At 38.0% G+C, this 23,244-nt stretch overlaps 1 protein-coding gene across 10 annotated transcripts in view; it reads right to left on the minus strand.

Annotated features, from left to right (window-relative positions):
* Positions 1–23,244, minus strand: part of LMO7 (LIM domain 7) — a 128,540-nt gene that overhangs the window by 36,843 nt on the left and 68,453 nt on the right. For 8 of the 10 annotated variants that reach the window (XM_090130630.1, XM_090130624.1, XM_090130616.1 and 5 more), the window contains 4 exons: positions 6,655–6,685; positions 6,141–6,254; positions 5,484–5,682; positions 4,032–4,284 (listed from right to left, as the gene is read on the minus strand). In XM_090130630.1, the coding sequence (XP_089986756.1) occupies positions 4,032–4,284; positions 5,484–5,682; positions 6,141–6,254; positions 6,655–6,685 (597 nt within the window). Of the gene's footprint in view, positions 1–1,063; positions 1,784–2,239; positions 2,441–2,626; positions 2,924–3,270; positions 3,571–4,031; positions 4,285–5,483; positions 5,683–6,140; positions 6,255–6,654; positions 6,686–23,244 lie in introns of all 10 variants that reach the window. The other 2 variants (XM_090130658.1, XM_090130666.1) reach the window with 1 other exon arrangement.

The following is a 23,244-nucleotide window of genomic DNA, read 5'->3' on the forward strand; positions in this document are numbered from 1 at the left end:
TTGATAAAACGCCCTATATATACTTTCACACATTAAGCATAGAATCATACACATTCCGTGCGATTCAAGGATTTTTAGTATTCTTGAATATGAGTATTCTACTGAATTAATGCTTAGAATGTGAAATTATTTCAAGTGCTTTAGAAATATTCCTCAGTGAAGCCTGCACTTTGTTAACAGCATAAAGTTTAAAAATTAAGTATGATGACATCAAACTACTATTTGCAACACATAAGTATCTTAGCCACAAAGTAAGAAGGCACAGCTGGTGGAACTGCAACTTGCAATGCCGTATTTTCAGCGCTAAGGAAACATTCAAACCCCTCCAGCCTTCCAAAATACAAAATCTGAAGGAGAGTTAGGTAGGTGTTTAAAAAAGACTTCAGTCAGAGAAGAAAAGTGGGCATATACCAAAAAAAGGATTAGGGGAAAGTATTAATTAGGACTATATAAGATATGAAAGCAAAGGAAAATATTGGTAGAATAAATATGCCACCATAGAATTAAAAATTATGTGGATGCACACCTTGCATGCATCATGATTTTGGATGGGCAAAGGAATACTAATATTTTTTTAACCTCTGGAAACATCTCTGGACTGTAATAAGACATTTTATAAGCATTTTTAAACGCAGGTGCAAGCAATAATATCATAATGTTCACCTCCAGAGTTTGTCATGGAAAGCATCCATGTGTCTCAGAAGTGGTTTTCCCAATTATACTGTGAGGAAAAAAAAAATCCTACCCCCCAATAGCCCTTTGAATAATCAGTATTCTTGCTCAGGCATGGAAAGAAATCCATATAAAGCTGTATGAAGAAACTATTGTGCATTTTCTCTGGAATTGCGGAAACAATCTGAAACTACAAAAACCATCATATTTTTTGTTGAAAATATGGTATTGCAGTCATAAGCTTCTATTGAAAGCAAATAAAAAGCTTGTCCAGAATGACACAAACAAACTGCAGATTTGTACTCTATGAATGGCTTAGCACAAGACAATGCTTGTCTGAACAGAAACAGTTCGATTAACTCAAGCAAATCCGTGCAGGACACAACCTGACCTCTCCACCATCTGACGTTTCTTATGTCTAACTTTGCTGGCCTCCCTGATCGCTTCCCACTTCTTCCAGTCTTCTTCACTGCATGGACCTGGGATAAAATTTACTGGCTGCATGTTGCTTCCCACTTTCCAAGACTCAATCTTGCGTGCCAGCATATCGTCCCTCTTATGGCGGGAAGACGGCGACAACACTCTACCACTCCTTTTTCTTTCCTCAGGCATTGAATTTTTTTCAAGTAAACACAGAAATTTGGACCGGATTTCTTCTGGAAGACTCCAAGGATCAGGAAAGAGCGCAGGGTGGTACTTGTCAGGAGCACCTGATAAAGGCACTTCTTTTTTCTGAGAGAGGATTTTACGAAATATCATGTCATCTTTTTCCAAATCTGGAATCACAGGTTGGCCTTCCCGAGGTTGCAGAATTATTTCACCCTCTAGAGGAGGCTCCTGCTCAGAGAATTTTCTGAAATACTGGGGGTCCTGGAGAACAACATGATTCATATGGAAAGCCCCAGTTTTGCGAACAAACAAGTCATCGTTTTCTAGATCTGGGTATGGATATCCATTTTCAGCATCTCCTTCATCATCACATCCTGGTATAAAGGAAATATTCTTTCTACATTTTATGAGCCTAGGGCCAGAAGTAGGATCAATTTTGGTCTTCGTTTCAGAAGACAAGTAGTCAGAGTATTTTTGCAGGGCCTGAAGTAACAAAAACTGACTGAAGCATATAAAACAAAAGGAAGGAAGTAAAATATCATTAACTAGCAAAAAACAAGCAGATCACAATGTATTGAGATATACATTTGTTTTAGACTTGCAGTATCCTGAGCAGTACAATTATACCACTTGGCATTCATCACCACTAACTAGAGCACAGTGCACATCAACCAATGTAAAGGTAACAAGACATACTGACTTGCCAATAAACAGCACACTTGCATGCTCACAGACAAAGCTAGAAACCCCATAAATCATGTTATCCTTTCACATTTACAATTTTCAGAAGATGACCAGCAACCTACAGCTATTGTAAAAAATAAAACAACAAAAAAAGTAATAATAATAAAAAAAGAAGCACGACATTACAGGATGCAGTTTAATTTCATTTAGCTGTTGCATATCCAGACACTTCTTTTTGATGCAACAAGAGTACAGCTCATGCAGTGGTATGAACCTGGGCTGGTCAGAAGCCTCCAAGATTTTTCCTTCTGTAATCTGTGACAATGAGCTTCCCATATATTCAGCAGTTGGCTTATAGTTTTGATCCCTTCTGCTACTGCTATTCCATTCAAAACTTGGTCTCGGCTGGTTAGCAACAATGGCAGAGCTTTGTTTGTAAGCAAAATTCATATCCTCAGAATCTGATTTCTTTCTACTGTACAGCAGCACAAGAAAACAGAGGGAAAGAAAAAAAAGTGTATGCATTTAGTAAAATGCATAGTGTCAACAGTGCAACAGTTGTACTGAAAATAATATTTCAATTATTTTCCTCCAAAAAAAAAAAAAAAAAAAAAGAAGTTTCACACACAGGAGAGAAACAAGGGCATGCATAAAAACGCACCTGAACCCTTGAATCTCTTTATACCAGGGTTTGAAAGAGGATTTCCTGATTTTTTTCCAAAGCAATTCTTCTTCTGGAGTCCAAAACTTAGGAAGAAATTTGTCAAAAGGAACCACTGTATTTGATGCTGAAGAACTTAGCTTGCGAAAATAGAGATCATCTTTTTCAATGTTTGGGATGACTATTTCTTCTTCCTCATCCTCATCCTCATCAAAATACCCAGATAATTCTGGAGAAATGTTAATTCCCGGTTTGTTTTCCACTTTAGTATCCAACTGCCTCTGTCTCCTCTGGTTACTGTTCAAAATACCCAATCAGTTAAGATATTTTAAGAGCAACTTGACAAAAAGAATGAAAGAAGAAAAAAAAAAAAAAAACCACATGCTTTTTGGCTCAGGAGATCAAACCTTGTGAATGAAGCAAATTAGTTCTCAATTCCATCACTGCAGTACCAGAAATAATAACAAAAAGAATGTTAAATTGTTATATCGGCATCCTATCACATCTGACAAAAAGTTGACAGAAAAGGCACAGTAATCTATCACCTCTGTTAAAATGCTGATTAGAAGGCTAACTTTGAGTTATTGATGGACTGCAATTTAGGTAATAAAACAGTTACTCAATCTTGGATTAGTATCTCTGACCTCAGTGGTTCAAGCACTGCAGCTAGTGGACCAGCCGAATAGTTTTCTTGTGAGCAAGATTTAGGAGAGTCATTGCGCAACATGAAATGATGTCCAGGTGCAGTAGAGCTTACAGGGCTCTTTTGGACAAGAAATCTACGTTTTGCTAAGTCATCCTTAACCACGTCAGGCATCCTTTTTCCATCTTCTGAATCAGAGCCACTGTCATACTCATAGATCATCTGTAGGGAAGCTGGATTTGTAAGCCCACATTCTGCTCTGCTATTTTGGCAGGAAGCTATGGGATTCCTTTCACGTCCACTGAGGTTGACCAAAACAGGAACAGAATGAAGACAGTGAAGTCACACAAGATGAAACCCAAGAACTGCCCACTAATCTCAAGTGTGCACACTAAGAAATTTGACAAGAGAAATTCATCACCACAGTTTGGAAAGCTTTAATGATATACTAAAGCTGTATGTCTAGCTCATTCAAGACTTAAGATCATTTAAATCCCCTCTGCATCAAGTCTGACCAACATCAACAAAACTAGTTTTCTGTTTTTTGAGTAAAGTAGAAGAAAGTCAAGCAGACAAAAAATAGGAAAAAATAAATTAAAAAAAAAAAACCTGTACAACCACAGCAGCCCCTCCCTTCACTTAAAACAGAGTATTTTACTTTCAATTGTAGCAATAGCAGCTTTTTTTCATTAACTAATACAGAAAACATTTGTTAAAAATATAAATGAAATTTTGCTTTAAAAAGACTGCACACACCAGTACCTTGAAAATGTGCCATCTGACTCTGTGTAGACAGGGCTTGCCCAGCTCCTCCTGTTGTCCTCATTCTTCTCTGTTCTTTTCTTCCTTAGGGGTGCTGGCATATATGCTGGCTGCTTGTTTTTAGTGGGTAAGAAGCGATTGAAGTCAGTAGCAGGTTTTGGTTCAATTACAGAAATCCTTCGATAGGACCTGTCATCTTTATGGGAGTCACGCATCTTGAAAGGCAGTTCTGAGTCTGTGTCACTATCACAACCTACGAGGACAGAGTAGAAAATAGATGGCACAAATGTTATTCTCTAGGTAAGAGTTTCTATCTAAAAGTTACAATGAAATATACTAAAATCGGTTTAACTGCATGTTTGAGATGTTTCCCCTGCAAAGTTGCTGAACTACTGATAGGACTGTAGGTAAGGTAAGGTATTTTTAGAAATTTGTTCTGAGGCTGTGATAAGGTCTGTTAAGCTGAATTTGGTTTGCATGCTCATGCTACATTCATTCCATTCTTTCATTATCCCTGCTGCCTGCAGGAAATAAAGCACTAACCTCTAAATTAAAGAAATAAAACAGCAGAGAAGTTTTGGTGCTTTGTTGTTTGGGTTTTTTTTCCAATTAGAAGCACATTTACAACTCATATTTACTATCACAACCAACTTACTAGCAAAGAAAAGAAATATGCTAATCTCAGCATATTAACATCCATTAGAAACCCTGTGTACATGTCACATATGAAACATGGCTACATATGTTGCTTTGCTCAAATCAAAGATGCTGTATGTGATGTGTCTGGTCCAATAGTTTTAATTTACACAAAAGAAAAAAAAATCCAAAATCTCACTGTTTTTATATTGTTAAACTACAAGTTAATTCTGCATTTTAAATCTGGGAGAAAAATAACACAGGTTAGAGTAGAGCTATAGGGAACTAGTGTCACAGATCATCTTGTTACCTTTTTTTCCCCATGATAAATTAAAATATCAAAAATAAGAACTACTATTCAGTTTTCGACCTAGTGGGAAAAACACTGCTTATGTTGAATGTTCACAAATCAAGTGAAAATACAGATACATATATATAGATATATGATATATCCATGATAGGAACAAGGCAAGAAATTTTTGAAACTGTTGCAGTTTTAGGTGAACTCACCAGGATCTGAATTCTTTCAACTACCCGCCCTGAACTATAGGAAAATATCCCATATGGACATACATCCTGATGTGACAGTGGAAGCACGACTATTAACAGCCCTTCCTAGTAACATTCCTGTGGGCATTGCTTTACTTCTATCAACTGTTAAAGGTCAATATTTGCTTTAGGAAAACACAACCCATGGCAGTTGCAAAATCAGAGTTGCCTTCCAAGTACTGGGCACCTGTAATACTAGATCCAGCCACTGTCTTTTAACACTCTCATAAGATGTGTTTATAAAAGATTTAAAAGAGGAAAACATACCTTCACTGCCACCTTTCAAGGTTATGTCTGATGAAAAGCTTGTGGAGGATCTTGAGCCAAGAGAGTCCAAGCTATCAAAAGAATCGTCTCTTTTGTGGCTTGCTGAAGATGGAAAAGGTTCTCCTCGGTCCACGTACCAAATATCACCGTACCCACTATCCCTGCCACTTCTGTTTAGGTGGCTGGACTCTTCAAGTGCCTATGGGAGTAAATTTTGAAAGATCCTTCATAATAGTTTAAGGCAGAATATTATTAGTGAATTTGCACTCAAAAATTTTAAAAATGTGGCTTGACTGCACTAACAAACTTACCAACGTCAATCCCTGAAAAATAGAAAAGCTTGAATAGATGAGTTAAAACAAATTCTTAAATTTCTCTCATTTCAGCCAAACAGAATCAAGACAAGGCTTATTCACAATCTACCAATCAATCGCAGGGGATGGGCTCTGAATTTCTTGAGTACATTGGTATCAGAAGAACCAGGGTAAGCTAAAACTCATTCTTTCTACATAGCCTTTGACAGCAAACAAAAAACATTGTGATAGTAGTTCCCAAATTAAGACTAAGATTAAAACACCAAGAGATTATTTTGAGTTGTAAAGAGTTGCAAAGTATGAAATTGGAGTATTTATTTACTACTTCTACTATTTTCCTTACCTTAGTCAATGCTTGCCCTAATAACTTCTCAAATGCTTTAAGATTGAGATATGGACCATTATAGTGAGGGTTACTTTGTGCTTTTCTCCCCAGCCAATATAATGTAATCAAAACCTAGGAACATAAAATAAACAAATGAAATATGAAGTTCTCTTGCTTCCTTCTCAACAAGCATTAAAGCATCTCTCCGTGTTACTGAGAAATTTTCCACATTTAAATATAAAAATCTTGTCTACAGTGTTTCCTAGAATTTCCATCAAAACCATTTAAAGTCTTGCACTATATACAGCATAATGCAAGTAATCATGTGCAAGTGCTGTTTAATTACTGTATTTATTTGGAAAATTAAGACCCATAGAAATGACCATAATGTGGCACTAATTTGAATGAACAGCTGAAGAACAGAATAAGCATAATAATACCATAAACAGAAACATCAGAAATATTTTAAAAATATATTTAATCAAAATTAGTGAGAAATTGTTTCAAATAGCATTGAAGTAAAGTGTCTTACGTTTTTCACTCTTCTGTTGGTCTCCTCTGGTCTGAAGGATTGAAGGAATGAGGAAAAAGAAAACAAAACAGTTTTAAAGTCTGATTAAGTTTATTTATTATTCAAGATTTAAAAGGTTTGCAGCCCAATTAGAAGCTATATAAAACATAAAATTACGACTCTTCCAAAAAAAAAAAAAAAAAAAAAAAGAATAGAATAGCAACACACTTCAAATTCTCAGCCATAACTATACTATTTTAAGCATTACAGACAAAGAAAGAAACCATTAAAGATTCTAATTTGAGAACAATTCAGAAAGGTTCCAGGCTCTTTCAATTAGCTGAGGTTTCTAGTTACCACCACCAACATGGAAAACAAGCTAATGTCTGGGCAATATACTTCCTATCCAGGAAGAGCTTCAGTTCCATATGAAAGCAAATTACTTGCCCTCCCATTGTATTACATTTTCCAAAATGTTTAATGGATAGAACACTTCAGACCAAAAAAAAAAGAAAAAGACACCAAAAGACACCAGCAGAAAGATTTACACAGAGTTCAAGATTCAGACCCATGTTGCGTCAGGTCACATATTTTACTACAGGGTTTGGTCAACATAGACAGCAGTCTTCAGACAAACACTTAACACAACTCGACACAGTTCACACAGCCACTGCTTCTTCTCTTTCCCCATGTTTGAGGAGAACACCTTCACACTCAGTACCAGTGGGGCGGTCATGTCCATCATGAAGAAATCAGGCAGCCATGAGCACAAAATCATGAGATGCAGCTGACCTGTGCAATGACACATCTCTTGATGTCAAATACTTACATGTATAAGTATAAAAACCCTCCTGAAATACATAGCTGTTGTATTTTTTTTTTTTTTACGAGCATTTATTGGAGAAATGTTTTGTCTTTATCATGAGCACATGGATTTCTTTTCAGATGCATGTGCTATGGCTGTTACCTAATGCGTTGACTACAGACAGGCTGGTTACTAAGCAGAGAACAGAAAATTGTTCTTGTGAGGCTGTATAAGCACCACAGTGAATAAGCATTATACTTTTCATATCTGATAGAGAGTATTTTCAAGGTTTACACTCCTTGGCCTGAAGGTTTAAGATCATTAGGGCAGAATTTCCTTCATTATTTGCAATTACAAAAGCAGAGGCCATACCTGAAAGTATTCTTCCAAACTTTAGCAGTCCAGTAAACAGTGAAAAATTCTGCCTTTAGTCACTATAGTACCCATCTGGTCACACCAGCTTTCAGAAGGAAGCTCTGTGATTGAACATGGTACCCACTTCTGCTCCTCATGAGTTCTCTGGGATCATTTATATTGGTCATTTGCAACATGAGGAACACTCAGCTGTTTCTGTATATCAGTGTATCATCTACACTCAACCATGAACAGGCCTGCATACTTGGGCTACAAACACTGCAAAACTTAAGAACATTCACATCAACTAGTAAGCATGTCTGAACCCCAAATGCAGGCAGAGAAACATTTCACACACATAAATAGGGGACAGTGGTCCATTCACATGTTTGCTATGCTAACAACAGAAGCAAGCTGTTGTTTACCCTTAGCAAAGCTTTTCCAGTTTTGTAATTTATATGCATTACTACTTTATTTCTTCAAGCTATGCCTGTTGGCCTCTGATCCTTTAAGCAATTTGTTTTGATAGGAAAGTCCAAGCATAAAAACATACAAATCATGCTAATCTAGAGCAATCAGTTGCTTACTTACATAGGTATATATTAATTCTTCAATAGCCCTTACATAAAGGGAAAAGAGGAGGGATTCCAGATGAGTAATGTATAGTCCCAGAATCCGCGCAAATCCAAGATCTATAGAATTGTTTTCACATACAAAAAAAAAAATCTCAAAGAAGAAATCCACTGCTGTTATCTTACTGGAATGTCTTAAGTTTTCACAGCTGCTTCTCTGTGAGGCATGCAGCTATCAGAAGATGCAGTTTGGATCCACATGCTCTCTTCCTCCGAGCGAAATAAGAGCCTTGTACATCTACACTGTGGCCAAGCTCACAAACCATGTCTGAGCTATGCATGCACAATCCACTGCCCTCCCTCTCCATCCCCCCAGCCCTGATATTGCATTTAAAATAGCAAGTTGATAGAATGTTGTGATGATACACTATGAAGCAGTTATATTAATTGAATTTCTGCTTCATAAACAGTTATCACAAAATGTAAATATTATGCAGTATTATGCATGATCTAATGTGTAGATTTGAACTACCAGACATATCATCAGCACTAAGCTAGAAGTCATAACTGGCAGAAACCTCTTCTGCAACACAGCAAAACCATTTGCAGCTTTGAGAAGAGGCAGGAACCTACCGTCTTTGACAACCTGTTACTACCTAACAGTGAACTCCTGCTCTTACCTCTGCTTCTTTTCTCATACACGTGGCTATCTAGTTCTAAAAATGTGACCAAAACCATCCATTTCTCACACTGTATTAGATAGAATAGGTTAGAACATGTGGAATGCAGGAACTTCAGCAAAGCAGATTTAAAACTTTTTAAACACTCATGAACAGCTAGAAGTTTATTTTGAACATGTCTCTGAACACAAGCACTAAAGTGTACATGCAGCATTGATTACACAAATATTTGTCACATGAAAGCTGTTCTAGCAACTGAAGGAGTAACCAACTTGCTGGTATACCTTCATCAATGCAATTAAACAGCAATCACACATTGGACAATTCTAAAAAGAAATTTGATATTTTAATTCAAAATTATGATGATAGAACCCAGATGGTAGAAACAAGTCTTTATGAAATTAAGGTTGTTATTCTGGCTTGAATAAACGAATGCCATTGCGCTGTAACATACGTAGGCTGCTGCCTTGCTCAAAGATGCACGTTAAAAACAATCTGCTGAAAGAAGCATGCTCCTGTCCAAATGACAGTTCCACACTGTTTACTAAATAACTTCATTAAATTTCAAAAATTAACCTCTCTGCCTTCCCAAAGGTTTTATCATTTCTTTAACTTCACTAGAGATGTCTGAACTAAGCAACAGAAGCTGCTAAAGAGAACAGTCAATATTGTACAGAAAAATTTTTACTGTGTGTTTCATCTGATTCCACTAGTCTCAATATTTTTAGCACTTATTCTGAAGTTTAAAAGAAGACTGGGTTACCTAATCTAACTTCAGTGTCAATCTCCAGCTAGCACAGAATTCTCAAGTTCAAAACCTACAGTTTCTCATTCATGAAGCGCAAACCTCAAATATTGGCAGTGGTTTCAATAAAAGTTTATGAACAACTTCAAAATTAACCACCCTGGAAAATATATATCAAATGCAGCATAAAAATCTAAAGGCCATGAGATAAAGTGTGGGGATATTTTAATAATTACGAAGCATAACTGAATAATTCCAGGTTGAACACTGCTGCAAAAGATGTGAAATAACCACTCATGGAGAATTAATACCTTCTGTGTAAATCATCTGAACTACGTCAATCGTTTAGCAAACAGAAAAAAAGACAAATGGGACAAAAATAACGTGCACTTGTTAGTAGATTATATGCTTAGATACCAAATACCTTAGTTACATTTGAACAAAATGCACATTCACCAAAATAGTTTACGCTTGGTCAGCATTAGAGGATGAATGCTTCTCTAATAAGGACCACTATATAATAAAAGAAAGGGACGTGGCAACAACAGACTGAGCTACAGCTCAAGGAATTTATTCCCAGTTCCACTGTTTGCTCAAGATTAAATAGCAAAATTAGTCACTAAGGCCCCTGCCTGACAATACAAAGGCTTTGGCAGCAGCTCTACCTTAAGGATTTCCTGATCTCTCTTTCCCTTCCAGCCGTCTCTGTTTGCTGCCCTGTGGTTATGCCAACACAACTCTGATTCACACTGTGAATCAGGACCAAAGAGTCAGTTTCTCTGTTTGGGTTTTTCTAATATGCATTTCTAATGCCCAAATTAACTCACTCATCTGATTTACAGCATGCTCACACAAGTGAGCGTATACAGCTGCAACGCTGGCACACTGCCATGCAGAGCAGAGAGGAGCCTGGTGAAAGAGGAGCTTGCCATGCCAACAACCAAAGAGACCCCAGTGATGGCAACCTAGCCAGAGCCTCGACCTGCTTCCTGGTCTTCTGCTGAGGCTCAGGTTTGAGGCATGAGGACAGCTTCCTATTATTTTAACATACTTCGAGGTATTCTTAAGAATAAAAATTGTACAAGACAGTCATACAACTAACAGTAGCAAGCAGACTGTAATACAGTCTAGTTGATTTCTTAAGGTAACTACATACAGAAAATATCCACTGGAAATGCTAACACCTGTATACATATATTTTCAGTGTCTCCTTGCAGTAGAGCAGTGTATTTTACGTAGTTATGTTTAGGTCGACTTATTTCAAAGCTTTTAATATACACACCCAACAGTTTGGATTTTGTTTTCCAAACATGTTATTTGGTTTGGATCACTGAGATCCTAATACATGTTAAATTCTGGAAACTATCAATTAGTAGCAGCAGATCACTCCCACACTTGACTTAATTTTTTCCAGAGAGAACATCAATGTGGGGCTCAAGAAGAAAACCAAGATACAAGATGATAGTACAATTCTGGAAGATTATTTTGCAGCATCCCTTTAAGAAACGATGGCTTTCTGAGTATCTGCTTTTAGTGTAGAAACATTCTGGAAATGCAGATATGGATTTAAAAAAAAAATCTAGATAGATCAGAGTCTCCCCTTCCCCTAAATGAGTTATCTGCTGAAAAGTAGTAATGGGTCATTAGAGATAAGAAAGTTCTGCATCCATTTACGGGGAGGAAGAAGGGACAGAGACACTCCCACTGATAGAAAGGAATGTGCCAGTGACAAATGCACTGTGCCCAGTGCCAAACCCTTCCCTTGGTGACGAATAGCCCAGAAACCCCAACAGCTGCCAGAGCTATTTGTTACCCATCCCTTCCTCCATGCTACATATCTTACTAATACAGGACTTCACAAACAGAACGCAGATTTCTGTGTCAACAGAAGTATCGGTGTTCTCCTTCTGACCTTCTAATGAACAATGCTGAGGTTCCACCACCCAGATGACCTCGGAAAGACTTGGCCAACCCCTGCCCTAGCTCAGGAGCAACCAAAGCCCCCTGCCAAGCTCCTCACCAAGATCTAGGCACTGCAGCCCGACACCGGCATCTTAACTTACGTGTCTGAGGAAGACTCTGAAGGGTTCGAAGGATTCTCCACCCACCACTACCAAGGTATGTCACGCAGGAGACCAGCGCTGTCTGTCCAACTAGCAGCAGGCTCGTGCTAAATTTTAACCTCTTTGGACACCTACTCAATTGCTATTAATACTGCCGTTATCAGATTTCACTGGATTCCCACATGCTGCTCAGAATAGAAAGGCTTCAATGGACGGCAGGACTGCAGCATGGGAACAGAGACATGAGGACATTCCTCCAGCCAGCGCCTGTATTCTCAGCAAACTGATATTCAACCCGAGATCCACAGCTCACTGCTGAGATTACTGGAAACAAAATGGTCTGGTACTGCAGAAGCACTGGAGAACAGCTTTGGAAAACACACCTTCCTACTTGACTGCTCTATAAATACAAAAAGCACATGTACTTTCCATAGCAACGTATCCACCGCACCCCCGTGCCACTTACATTGTAACCGTATACAGTGTCAGGTGTAAAATGACGGCAGAAAGCGTTTCTCCATACCCCTACAAAACCAGCAACATGCAGCAGGGAGCTCCGCCAGCCCTGCTGACAGAGTATCCTGTCCCCAACCCACACCCTCACCTGCTAAAAAAGGGGCCGAGGGGTGGGGAGGAGGGGGGATGCCCAAGAGGGGAAGGGCAGAGAAGGAATTGGGCAGGACAACACCCTCCGTGGGAACATGGCCTGGTTCACTGCCTCAGAGCCCGGCCCATCACATCACCTCAGAGAGCAGTGCTTCCTAGCTGATCTCACCCATTATGCCAAGCTATTCTTAAACCTCTTATCAAAACAAAAACAGGCACTTCTAGTAATGTGCATCAGCCCCAGCAAGTTACAGGACACTCATATTATCCGTTTCCTCACGCTCTTTTCCTACCCCTCCCTGGGTGGTCCATCTCTGCCAGCTTCCTCATAGCTCAGCCTAAGCCACGAGCTTCCCCAAAGAAGAAACTAATACTCAGGATATTGCAGGGAAGATGAGGTATCTGTCAAATAAAACCAAAACAATCCAAAACAATAAGCCGACAAAAACAAACAAACAAAAAACAAACCAAAAAAAAAAACCGTGCCAAAGAAACAAGCCTGTGCAGAGGAGCCTGACTGATAACCCCTCTCAGGTCAGGGGTTGGCAGGGAGAAAGGGAGGGTGTCACTGCAGCAACACCTCCAGAGAAAGAGGCGGCAGAGAATGTGAGCTTCCTGCTCACATTTTGAGGTATATTAAAGAATTTCACAGCATTTGTAATAGTTACTGTTGCTTTGTTGACTAGTCCCTTTTTACGTGGTTTATCTACACTAACTTCACTTGTACTGTTTTGAAAATCTCTCCCTTGGATCTCCCATACCACACTAGATCATTTTGTGTGAATTTTGAAGATGAATTTGAAAAGAAATCCATATTGGGACTCATGCTTGTGTTAGTTTTCTTTCCAAAAGGGTTAGCTGGTGTTTCTGTAGGGTCTCACTGAGTAACAAAGATCAAAGGAGGGAATTTGGTGAGATCCTGTGAGTTTTTTGAAATACATACAAGAATACATGAATGTATAGTTGTTAACTGGCACAGAAATAGTACTAAAAGTTACAGAAAAATATTCTGTATGAAACATATTATCTGCACTAGCAGAACTGCAGCGACCATGGCAACTCAGTATTATTTCAAGACAAAACCAATATTCACCTTCTCTACTGCCTGATGTAACTTTGCTATTATTTAATTAAATCGTTCCACAATTATTGTCCTTTTTACTTTCACTCCTATATTCCCTCTTCCCACAGAGGGATTCCAGTGGCGATTTTACAGCATAGTCCTCAGTGCTGACTCACTTATTCCCTCTGAGTACTGCTCAGATACCGCTGCACCCACTCTGGGTATGGATAAACAACTCATTGCAAGGTAAGTTAGGGTAAATATTTTCCATGTACCTACAACACCATAGCAACTGCCTGTGTGCATTTTTACCCAGGATTAATATAATTGTTCAGTTCAGAAAAAGCATTCAGTGGTGGTCCCTGATGGATTGCTAGGAATTGGCAGATGATACGTTTTTGCTCACTGAGAGAGACAGATTTTTCATACAATGGCCTGGATTGAAAAGGACCACAATGATAATCTGGTTTCAACCCCCTTGCTACATCAGGGTCGTCAACTACCAGAGCAGGCTGCCCAGAGCCACATCCAGCCTGGCCCTGAATGCCTCCAGGGATGGGGCATCCACAACCTCTCTGGGCAACCTGTTCCAGTGCGTCACCACCCTCTGGGTGAAAAACTTCCTCCTAATATCTAACCTAAACCTCCCTGTCTTAGTTTAAAACCATTCACCTCCATTTTTATAACCTATATAATCAGATGGGAGGGAAAAAAAAAAAAAAAACACAAAAAAAAAACCACCTACCTTCAATCTCCTACCTTGCTTTATGCTCAGAGAAAAAAAATGTTAAACATAATCCTTTATTTCTGCATCAAGCAAACAGACTGTGATGTACAAACCTGTGCATAAACAAAACAGTTTACCAATTTTTAACACCCAACTTCAGGAGTTTTCATTAACTTTGAGAGATGTCCGTAAACCTCATGCCTATACTATGTAATTTATACATGATATTCAGCAAAGAACGTATCAGCTGACAAAAAAAAAAAGAAATGTGACTGGTAGTAATTTATACTGAGTATTGCTAAGCTCATGCCCGCATTCGTACTGAGCTTCACCACTGCAAGGAGGTATTTACTTAGTTGCTGTTGTTCTAATACATACACAGAATAAATTAAGTGCATAGAAGCGAGTTGCTAAAAGCAAGAATTACAGTTTCCCTATCCATGGCTTGCAAATCAGAGGTGGTCAAGACTTACTATACTCCAGTCACCACCTCTTCAGGGGAACCAAGACTAGTAACAACAGATAAGCATACAAAAATGAATTCATCTTTCTGAGAGGAGACAGGCAAATGTAGACTGCAGGCAGGGCCCCTGCATTTTGGGGTATGTGGGAAATGCAGGAGCTGAGAGCAACTTGAACATATTTCTGATGGCTAATGTTTTCCTCTACAGCAATTCAAATGTAATGCTGGCAGAAGTATCATATACAACATTTAACAAAATTTATTTAGCATTCTAAACTAAGAATTCTCTGGAAAATCTCTGGATGAACTCTGATGGACTGGTTATCTTATTTTGGATGTCTGTACTACATTTTGGTTAAGCTACACAGGAAAGGACATGCCTTTTGCCAGCCACTAGGTGAAAAGAGGCAGCCAACTCAGCTATAAAGGCCAGACTTTCCCATTCCTTTGCACTTCAAAATAACTAAGACTGCACAAAAATGAAGCAGATGAAATACCAACTAGCTTGAACTGTCTGCATATTGACACGAATACTGTCAATCTTTTAATGCTAGCTGAGGACAAAATCTGAAAAAAAAATAACTGGGTTAGTGTAAACTCCAGCCCCTCTTTTCAAGCCACACTGTTAAAGAACAAATACTTCAGCATTTTAAAGGGGGATTACTAAAAGCACAGCTTTTGGAAAGAATTCAGATTATTTGTAGAGATGGAAGAGTGAAGTTGAGAAAATGGATGTACAAAGTAAGTGCAACTTATTCCATGATAAACATTTTGGAAACAAGTTAAAGCTATGTTGGAATTTGCCCTTAGTAGAAATAAATCACTACTGCATGACCGCATCATTCAGCTTACTCTCCGCATTTGGGATAAAACCTTTAAAAGACTACTGGGCTTTCAGTGTAGTATTTTGGCAAATTATCTCTCAACCAAATAAGCAGCACTGAAGAAATTGTAATGCTTCCTTTTTGAGATTTTTCCAGATTTTATGTTTGAGTTACCCTAGCAACAGGGATAACAACATCACATAAAAACATGAGACGTGGGATGAACTTGACTTTTCTCTGTGTAAGCCAGTTCCCTATTAGCTTGAGTTGAAGCATACGCACCCAAGAAAGTGAGGTACCCAGATCACAGAAATATTAGTGGTCCTTAATATTTCCTATCTTTTCTTGATTTACCTTCACACGGGGAGGCAGAGTCAGATCCAGAAAAGAAAGTTTCAATTAACACAGTCAAACATAAATTTATTCAACCCTATCAGAAATAATTCTGGAAGAGAATATAATTTCTTGAATCAACTCTTCCAGAAGCCATCAAAAACAGGGCACAAGAATCAATTTTGAAAGTCCACTACTCAGCAAAAATGTGCCCTGTTGCTTCAGGGAGCAGACAAGATCCAAAGTGACCAAATACTTTTATCCCTAATTGCCACAATTCCCATCTCCTGTCCTCAGTTCCTGCAACACATCCATGTAGTGGAGCTACTTAAAAATGTGGGTGTTAACTATTCTTTGTTTAGGTTAGTTACAGCTTCAGATTTATTTCTGTAATGTATGAAATGACTAAATTCAATTTGTTGCCATCAATACCACCAGATAAGTGTTTGCTTTTTTGGAGGATGAAGAAACTGTCAGTCCTAGTGGACAAAAGTGCTTTAAAGCTACTTTAAGCAGCCAAGTCAGATAGAGGGTATTTTTAAACATTTGCTCAAAACATTAAACTTTTGGGTCAGGTTTTCTGGCCAAGTTTTTAATGTTGGAAAAATGAATGCTTCTTTGCTGCAAAGTGAGAGAATGGGTAGATGTCCAAATACTTGCTTTGCCAGAATGTTAGAAGGTCTGTGTGGGAGGCAAAAAGGGGGTGGCAAAAAAAAAAAGCTAGCCTAACCATATAACTCTGAGGCTGGAGAATTTATATAATGCAATATTTTGAGCATCTCAACCTACTGAAATCAAATGTGCTGGAGTTTCTGTAGTACAGTTAGAGGAGTTTGAAAATAAAAGCTTGGACAAGATTAATAATATAGGAAAATAATCCTAGCCACAGAACCGTAGATGATCTCACACCATTGCTTTTCACTGGTACCCATGAAGTACGTAATTTGTAGCATGAAACTGATGACTGAGAAAAAAAGCTTGATTCACCAATTAAGACACCACCAAAACGCTCCAACAAGCTATTACAACTCAATCTGGTGGCAGGGAGGGAGTGGAACAAAAAGATCCAATTCTGCTCCAAGTGAGGCCATGGCAATATTCCCAACGTTTTTAATGAGTGCATGAGTAAACGCTAAATTAGGAGTCTTCCTTCTCATGAGAAAAGAGATACTAATGTATTAACTCTTGGAAACTACAGTTCACTGTCTGCAGAATTTCACCAAGCGTCTGGCCAGAAGTAGGCTCCTTAAAACACACATGGTGGCTGTAAAGCTATCCTTCACAGAAGTCACTCAAACTGCAAAGCCTGGATAATGAAAACAACCCTTAGGTTCTGGAAGAGGTTACTGTAGAAATCCTTCACCCCAAAACCCTCAAGTTCCACACAACAACTGGGTAGACATTTTGATCCAGAGAAGGTTAGCAGAAACCTGAGAATTCTCATCTAGGGATCCATGGCTTCTGCAGATAAAGGATCTCTGTATTAGCTATGAATTGCAATCATTATTGCATCTAATCACTGCAGTGATTATATCAGACTAATGATTAAGCTGCAAAGTATGTCAGTGGCAACAGTGAGCAACAACAAGGCTCAGCTTCTGAGGAAAGAGTCAACACACTGCATAGCAACTGCTAATCCACATCTGCTACTTTGGAAATATCTCCAGAAGCAGCCATTTTCATCTTAGGTTTTTAGTTCTCTTCAAGTTTAGAAGTCCCAACAATAACACTGCTGTGACAACATTAACTATTTTCCATTCAGTGAAAAGCCAAGTCCTCATTATTCTCCACTGAGACTTAAAATATAGAGAGAATGAGAAATGCAAAGGTACTCCAATAAAACGAATTGTATGTTTCACTTCTTGATTACACTTAATTCTAGAGTTGCTAACCTACTTGCAACAAGAAAAATCACACAGGTTAAAACTGAAGAAGAATCACACAGGAAGCCAACTCAGAAGTCTCATTACCAGCGTGCACAATGGAATAATAAGACTCAGAATAACTCCAAGGTCTCCAATTCTTTTCAACTCCAAACTAACAAAACTACAAAAGTTAGTTAATCAGAAAAATGAAAGAACAGCCAGTAACATCCTCAAATGAGGAGAATAAATAAGTCTCTGCTGATGATTTAGGAGAAGGCTGTTGACTCAGAGATAGCATATACAAGAGATAAGCAAATATGAAGATAATACTAAAGGTTGCCACGTAGCAAACTGTTGAGCCATGTTATCCACACAACGCTGCCTGGCTATTAAGATCTACACTACATATTTTTGCAACATACTTCCCCTTTCTTTCTACATAGCAATACACAGGTGGAGAAGGCCACTATGAAAAATATGGCTAGAGTGCTCTTTACATGTTATTTTCCCTACATGTGAGTACAGATGAAACTTGTACTCCAATTTATCTACTGAAGTCTTATATCTTAAGACTTAAGTATCTTAAAGTTTAGTAAGTATTCTCAGTGGTTTTTAGCAAGTGAAAGTACAAAGATGCAACAGTCATCATCATCAAGGCAGTATTATTTATGGCAGAGTACAAGTCTTTTAATATACTCAAAAATAGCTTATACTGCAGTATAAGTTATGCAAGACTCATTTTTAATAACATAAATCAGTTCCATCAAAAACATCTCATGCTACAACAAACCAGCCATCTGTTGGATGTTAATTTATTGGAAGACACTGATTCAGAAGTACTTTGGCAGTCAGATATTTATTGCTCAGTCAAAAAAAAAGATTACAAACATTAAGTCCTCTATCACACTTTACTTGGACAACAGCACATTGAGTACATGTAGAAGTATGCACCTCAAATTTTTCGCAGATAGGAAAGAATCTGTGGAAGCTTTCCCCAGGGAAAGAAATCCAGAACTGTAGAAGGAACTCTGAACAGAATGTCAGGTATGTAACTTTTAATAATAGTTCATTTAATTACACAGTTAGCTAAGTTTCTTAAGAGGTGGGGGAAAAAGCACAACAACTAACACACACAGGACAGGTACGGAGGTGAATATATGAGTTTTCTGTATAATAGAGTTACCAACAAAATCCAAGCAATGTTTCATGAAGAAAAGCTGCCAGAAAAAAAAAGAACAACAGATTAAAGACATGAGGTGTCATTCTCTACAAAGAGAGAAAAACTCCCATCAAGAGCGCTCCCTAATCTCTTTTTAAGCAGTGACGCTGGAATTTTAGCACTGATGAAGGCTGATACAAGCATGGAAATCAGCAGGCTATGCATGAAATAAGTAAGACTTTTAGCATACATGAATGCACATATATTTAAATATACTCTGTGCTCAATTCTACTGCATAAAGTCTTAAATGCACTCATTTTGAGTGTTTAACCAACTACCACCCCATATGTTCGCTAACATGCTCCTCATCTCAGAGCAATATCTAGAGATGCAAAGTGCTTTGAAATTATGATTTTTTTTTTTTTAAAAAAAAGGCTTTTATTCTTGCTAATTTCAGTTTGCACAGTAGATTCTGCATTTCACATGTATAACCAAGCCTTACTGAAGTACTTCCACAAAAAGAAAAGTGATCAGGGAGTACCGCCAGTGATAAGACAGCTCTAGTACAATCATTACCAAAGTCAAACCAAAAAGCAATTCTACCCCATAAACAAAGTATTGTACACTGTCTTTTTTTTTTTTTCCTTTTGAAAAGTTTCACAATGAACTGCAATTTGCTTTGTTTAATGAACCAACATTTTCTGCCCTCTCGCTTCTACACGGCCTTTAAGATGACCATCTACATCCAGTTTGCCCAACACTTATCTTTGTTTCTCTTCACTTCTGTGTGAATCATCACTTACAAGCTATTATTTAAAAGAACCAGACACTTTCAAATCCTGTCTACAAACAAATTTCAGTTATATCCTCCACCATTAAGGAAAGTACAACCTGATTTTTTTCTGATAAATACCCACTAATTTTTTTCAATATAAGAGTTGTGATGTTACACGCCTTAATAAGGAAATACATGAAAACCTCCACAGTTACCTTTTGTAATACCATTAAAGAATAACTGCCACCTGCCCTCTACTTCAAAGCGTGTACTCTTTGGAGGCTGACCCTGTGTTGCTGTTTGTTTTGCAAGTTGCCTGGCAGAGAAGCCTGAGCAATGGAGAACAAAAACAGAAAGAAGCCATCTTCATCAGGTATCCGTTCCAAAATAGCTGGAGAGCAATACAAAGACTATTCTAAACCTCAGAAGCAATAGCATGTTGATCACCTTCAGCAAAGGGACTTAAAACTGAAGTGATGCTACTCTCTCTTCATTTTCAGGAAAATGCAGACTAGGATATTGTACAGGTAAATATTGACCTTAATACACTACTTTTGAAATTGAAGGCAGCCCTTGAAATTAAAAATACATTTACAAAGAAGTCACAGTACCAAGAGCTGAAGTAACCTGAAATAATTAGCTGGAGAATCCTCTCATTGCTTGAGGTAGGAAAAAAAACCCACTCTCACTGCTATTTAATTCTGCTTGTAAGGAACCTTGTCTCTCCTGTGTCTACAGATGCACAAATAACAGGAACATGTTCCATTAAGCCTTGTGTGCCAAAGCCTACATGCAATTAAGCCTGACCAAACAGTTTCTAGGAGCTTGAAGATATTTGCTTTCCTGACAAAAATCCTGCACACAAAAGCTCCTTACATAAGTACATACGCCTTTGGTATGTTTCCATCAAAAAGATTCCTGCCCCAGGAAATAAAAGCTAGCTTCTTTCTTGTTTGACTGATTAGACAGCAACATACCACTTTTACATGATGGAAACCACATAAATACATTCCTGGACAACAGGAGAGAAGAGAAATTCAGTTTGTTCATACTTCCCCACATCCCCTGGACTGGAATTGAGCTTGTACAGAGCCTTTCAGTGCAGGTTCTCTTATGAAAACTACACCTGTAGGTATGCAAAAGCAAACCATTCTCCCTTAATAGGCGCTGTATTTGACAACATGAAAATGGATTTCTTGCAATGCTACTGGGAACAGCTGAGATCCATTTCTCCATACATCACAGTTACTAAAAGGAGATAAACTGGATTCATTTACACTAGCTTTGAATCACATTTTACTCCTTTCTGTCCTGACTACATTGTCTTCTAACAGTACCCATATCACAATGCAGAAATTTAGGCAGAGTTCAGGTTAGATATTACACCAAGCAGCACAGCATAGAAATATACATTTTTTGTGGGAAGAGAAAGACAGATTAGGAGAAAGCCATGGTATGATGCTTCTTCAGTGGGATGAAGTTCCCTGTGCTGATAAAGTGCTCAAGAGGCATCATGGTGGGTTGATGCTGGCTACAGTAGTGAAGATATTGCTGTTCCCATGGCCCAGGAGTCAAGTCAATCCAATGCACTTGATTATGCAGATCTATCTCCGTTCAAGCGAAGTGAAGGAAAGGAAGATGTGTGCTGTCTGAACTGATCATGCTACATTGGAAGCAGACTGTTTTTTGACCTACTTATACTTAATTATCTTCAGTCATGTGCTCATATTTGAGCTGCTTGAAGAAAACAGGTCTAGAATTTTTATATTCTTTCATATCTTCGTGCTCAGTGTATATTTCTACTTAGACAGCTTTTCAAGCCATGGCAGTTTTTCACTGCAGAATTCATGTTGGACTGGGTGATTCTGTGGGTCTTTTCGAACCTCAGTGATTCTATGATTCTTCGTTTTAGGAAAAAGTATAAATGAAAAGCTTAAAAAAGTCCTATGGAGAAAAGATATTTGATTTTCTTCCTATTATCAACCCCATTTCAGTTGATGTTTCAGTTCAGTGAAGATTTCACAACTGGCACTTGAACTGGATTTCACAAATTGGAATCCAATGCTTGCATTCAGATTTAGTCTTCTGCAGCTATCTTTACCTTCTCCAAATACCACACACTTCTCTACCTTTTCACCATAGAACCTCATGGTGTAAATATGCTTTCTGATTAAGTCAAGAAGCCCCAACACTTCCCTACAACTTTTTTCCTGATAAAACTTACACAGCCCATTAAAAGAAGGAAATTTATCAAGACACTTTGGCAGACACCTAACACAGTATAAACATAGCGTACCTGCCTAATTTACTCTATCCAAACCAACACTGCACAGTTGTCCTGCATCAGTACTGGGAAGTCAGGTGATAAGCTAAATTTGTCCTACATGCACAGCTGAGCACAGCTACTGTGCAGCCATTACCCACATGAACCCAGGCAAACATAGCTCAGGAATGCAGGGTTTGTTGGCTGCCATCAGCCCATGGATTCATAGGCTTACCATCCTGAACAACAAAAAAGAGTACTGAATACAATAAAAACTTTACAAGTGCAGTTGCATTATTTTTATGATAATCACCACCCTAGACTGACTATACCCTCTGAAGAACTGGACATTTCTGTACAGGGTATGTCTTAATTAAACCAACTAACTTGTTGAATGCATTCACAGTTTATTCAAATAGTATTAGAAAAGGAATTTGGTCATAACTAAAAGAGGAGAATGTCTCAGAATGACAAAATGTTGTTTTATAAAAACAAAAGCTATTCTTTTGCAAGATAATGATTTTCCTCTTGAAGGAAAAAAAACATAATGAAATGGCAAATAATTCTAATAAATAACTAGAGCTAAGTGACTTGTTTGATTTCTCAACAGCAGTCAACATCCAATACAAGAGATGAGCTCAGATTTCAAAGAACAGAATATTCTGCACAGCAAAAGTGAGTGTTTTGCAGGATAAGCACAGCAGAGGAATCTCATTACTGATGCATCTTATTCTATGTTCATTCAAGCTGGGTGGGCGTGCCTTCTGCATAACCATCTGATGCGTGATCTTAGTTACACTACCAATGCCAAAATCAGTAACAAAGCATCTTAAATTAACTGATATTTTTAGAGGATAAATAGGTTTTAACTAATGATTCTGAATGTAGTTCATGCAAATATGCATGCCAGTTTATCTGCAGAAAATTTCACCTAATTCCTACCTATTATTCCTATGAAGCTTTTACTAAAATGCCAAATTGTTTAATAAGAAAAAACAAATGTTAACAAGAAAAAACAGATCTTAAACATTCTAAGAATTCATAATAATATATATATATTTCTATCTCCATGATTGCAAAACCTGGTTTCATGTAGTAGTAGTCAAATACTAGTCTAGATTAAGAGATTTATGATCCTTCCTGACTGCAGTTTTAATCACCTCCTCAGATACCTCTGTATACAATGTCCCATTCCTGCTAAAGCTTAACAATGGTAGATTGTTGGACTGATTTAGCAAAGCAAATTAATTGCTTCCATAGAAGTTCATCTGATTTCCTTCCTTAGTCATGTTTCTTGGAGGAAGATATCGTAA

Source organism: Phasianus colchicus, chromosome 1 (assembly GCF_987193195.1).
Source record: "Phasianus colchicus chromosome 1, bPhaCol1.hap1.1, whole genome shotgun sequence".
Taxonomy (NCBI): Eukaryota; Metazoa; Chordata; class Aves; order Galliformes; family Phasianidae; genus Phasianus; species Phasianus colchicus.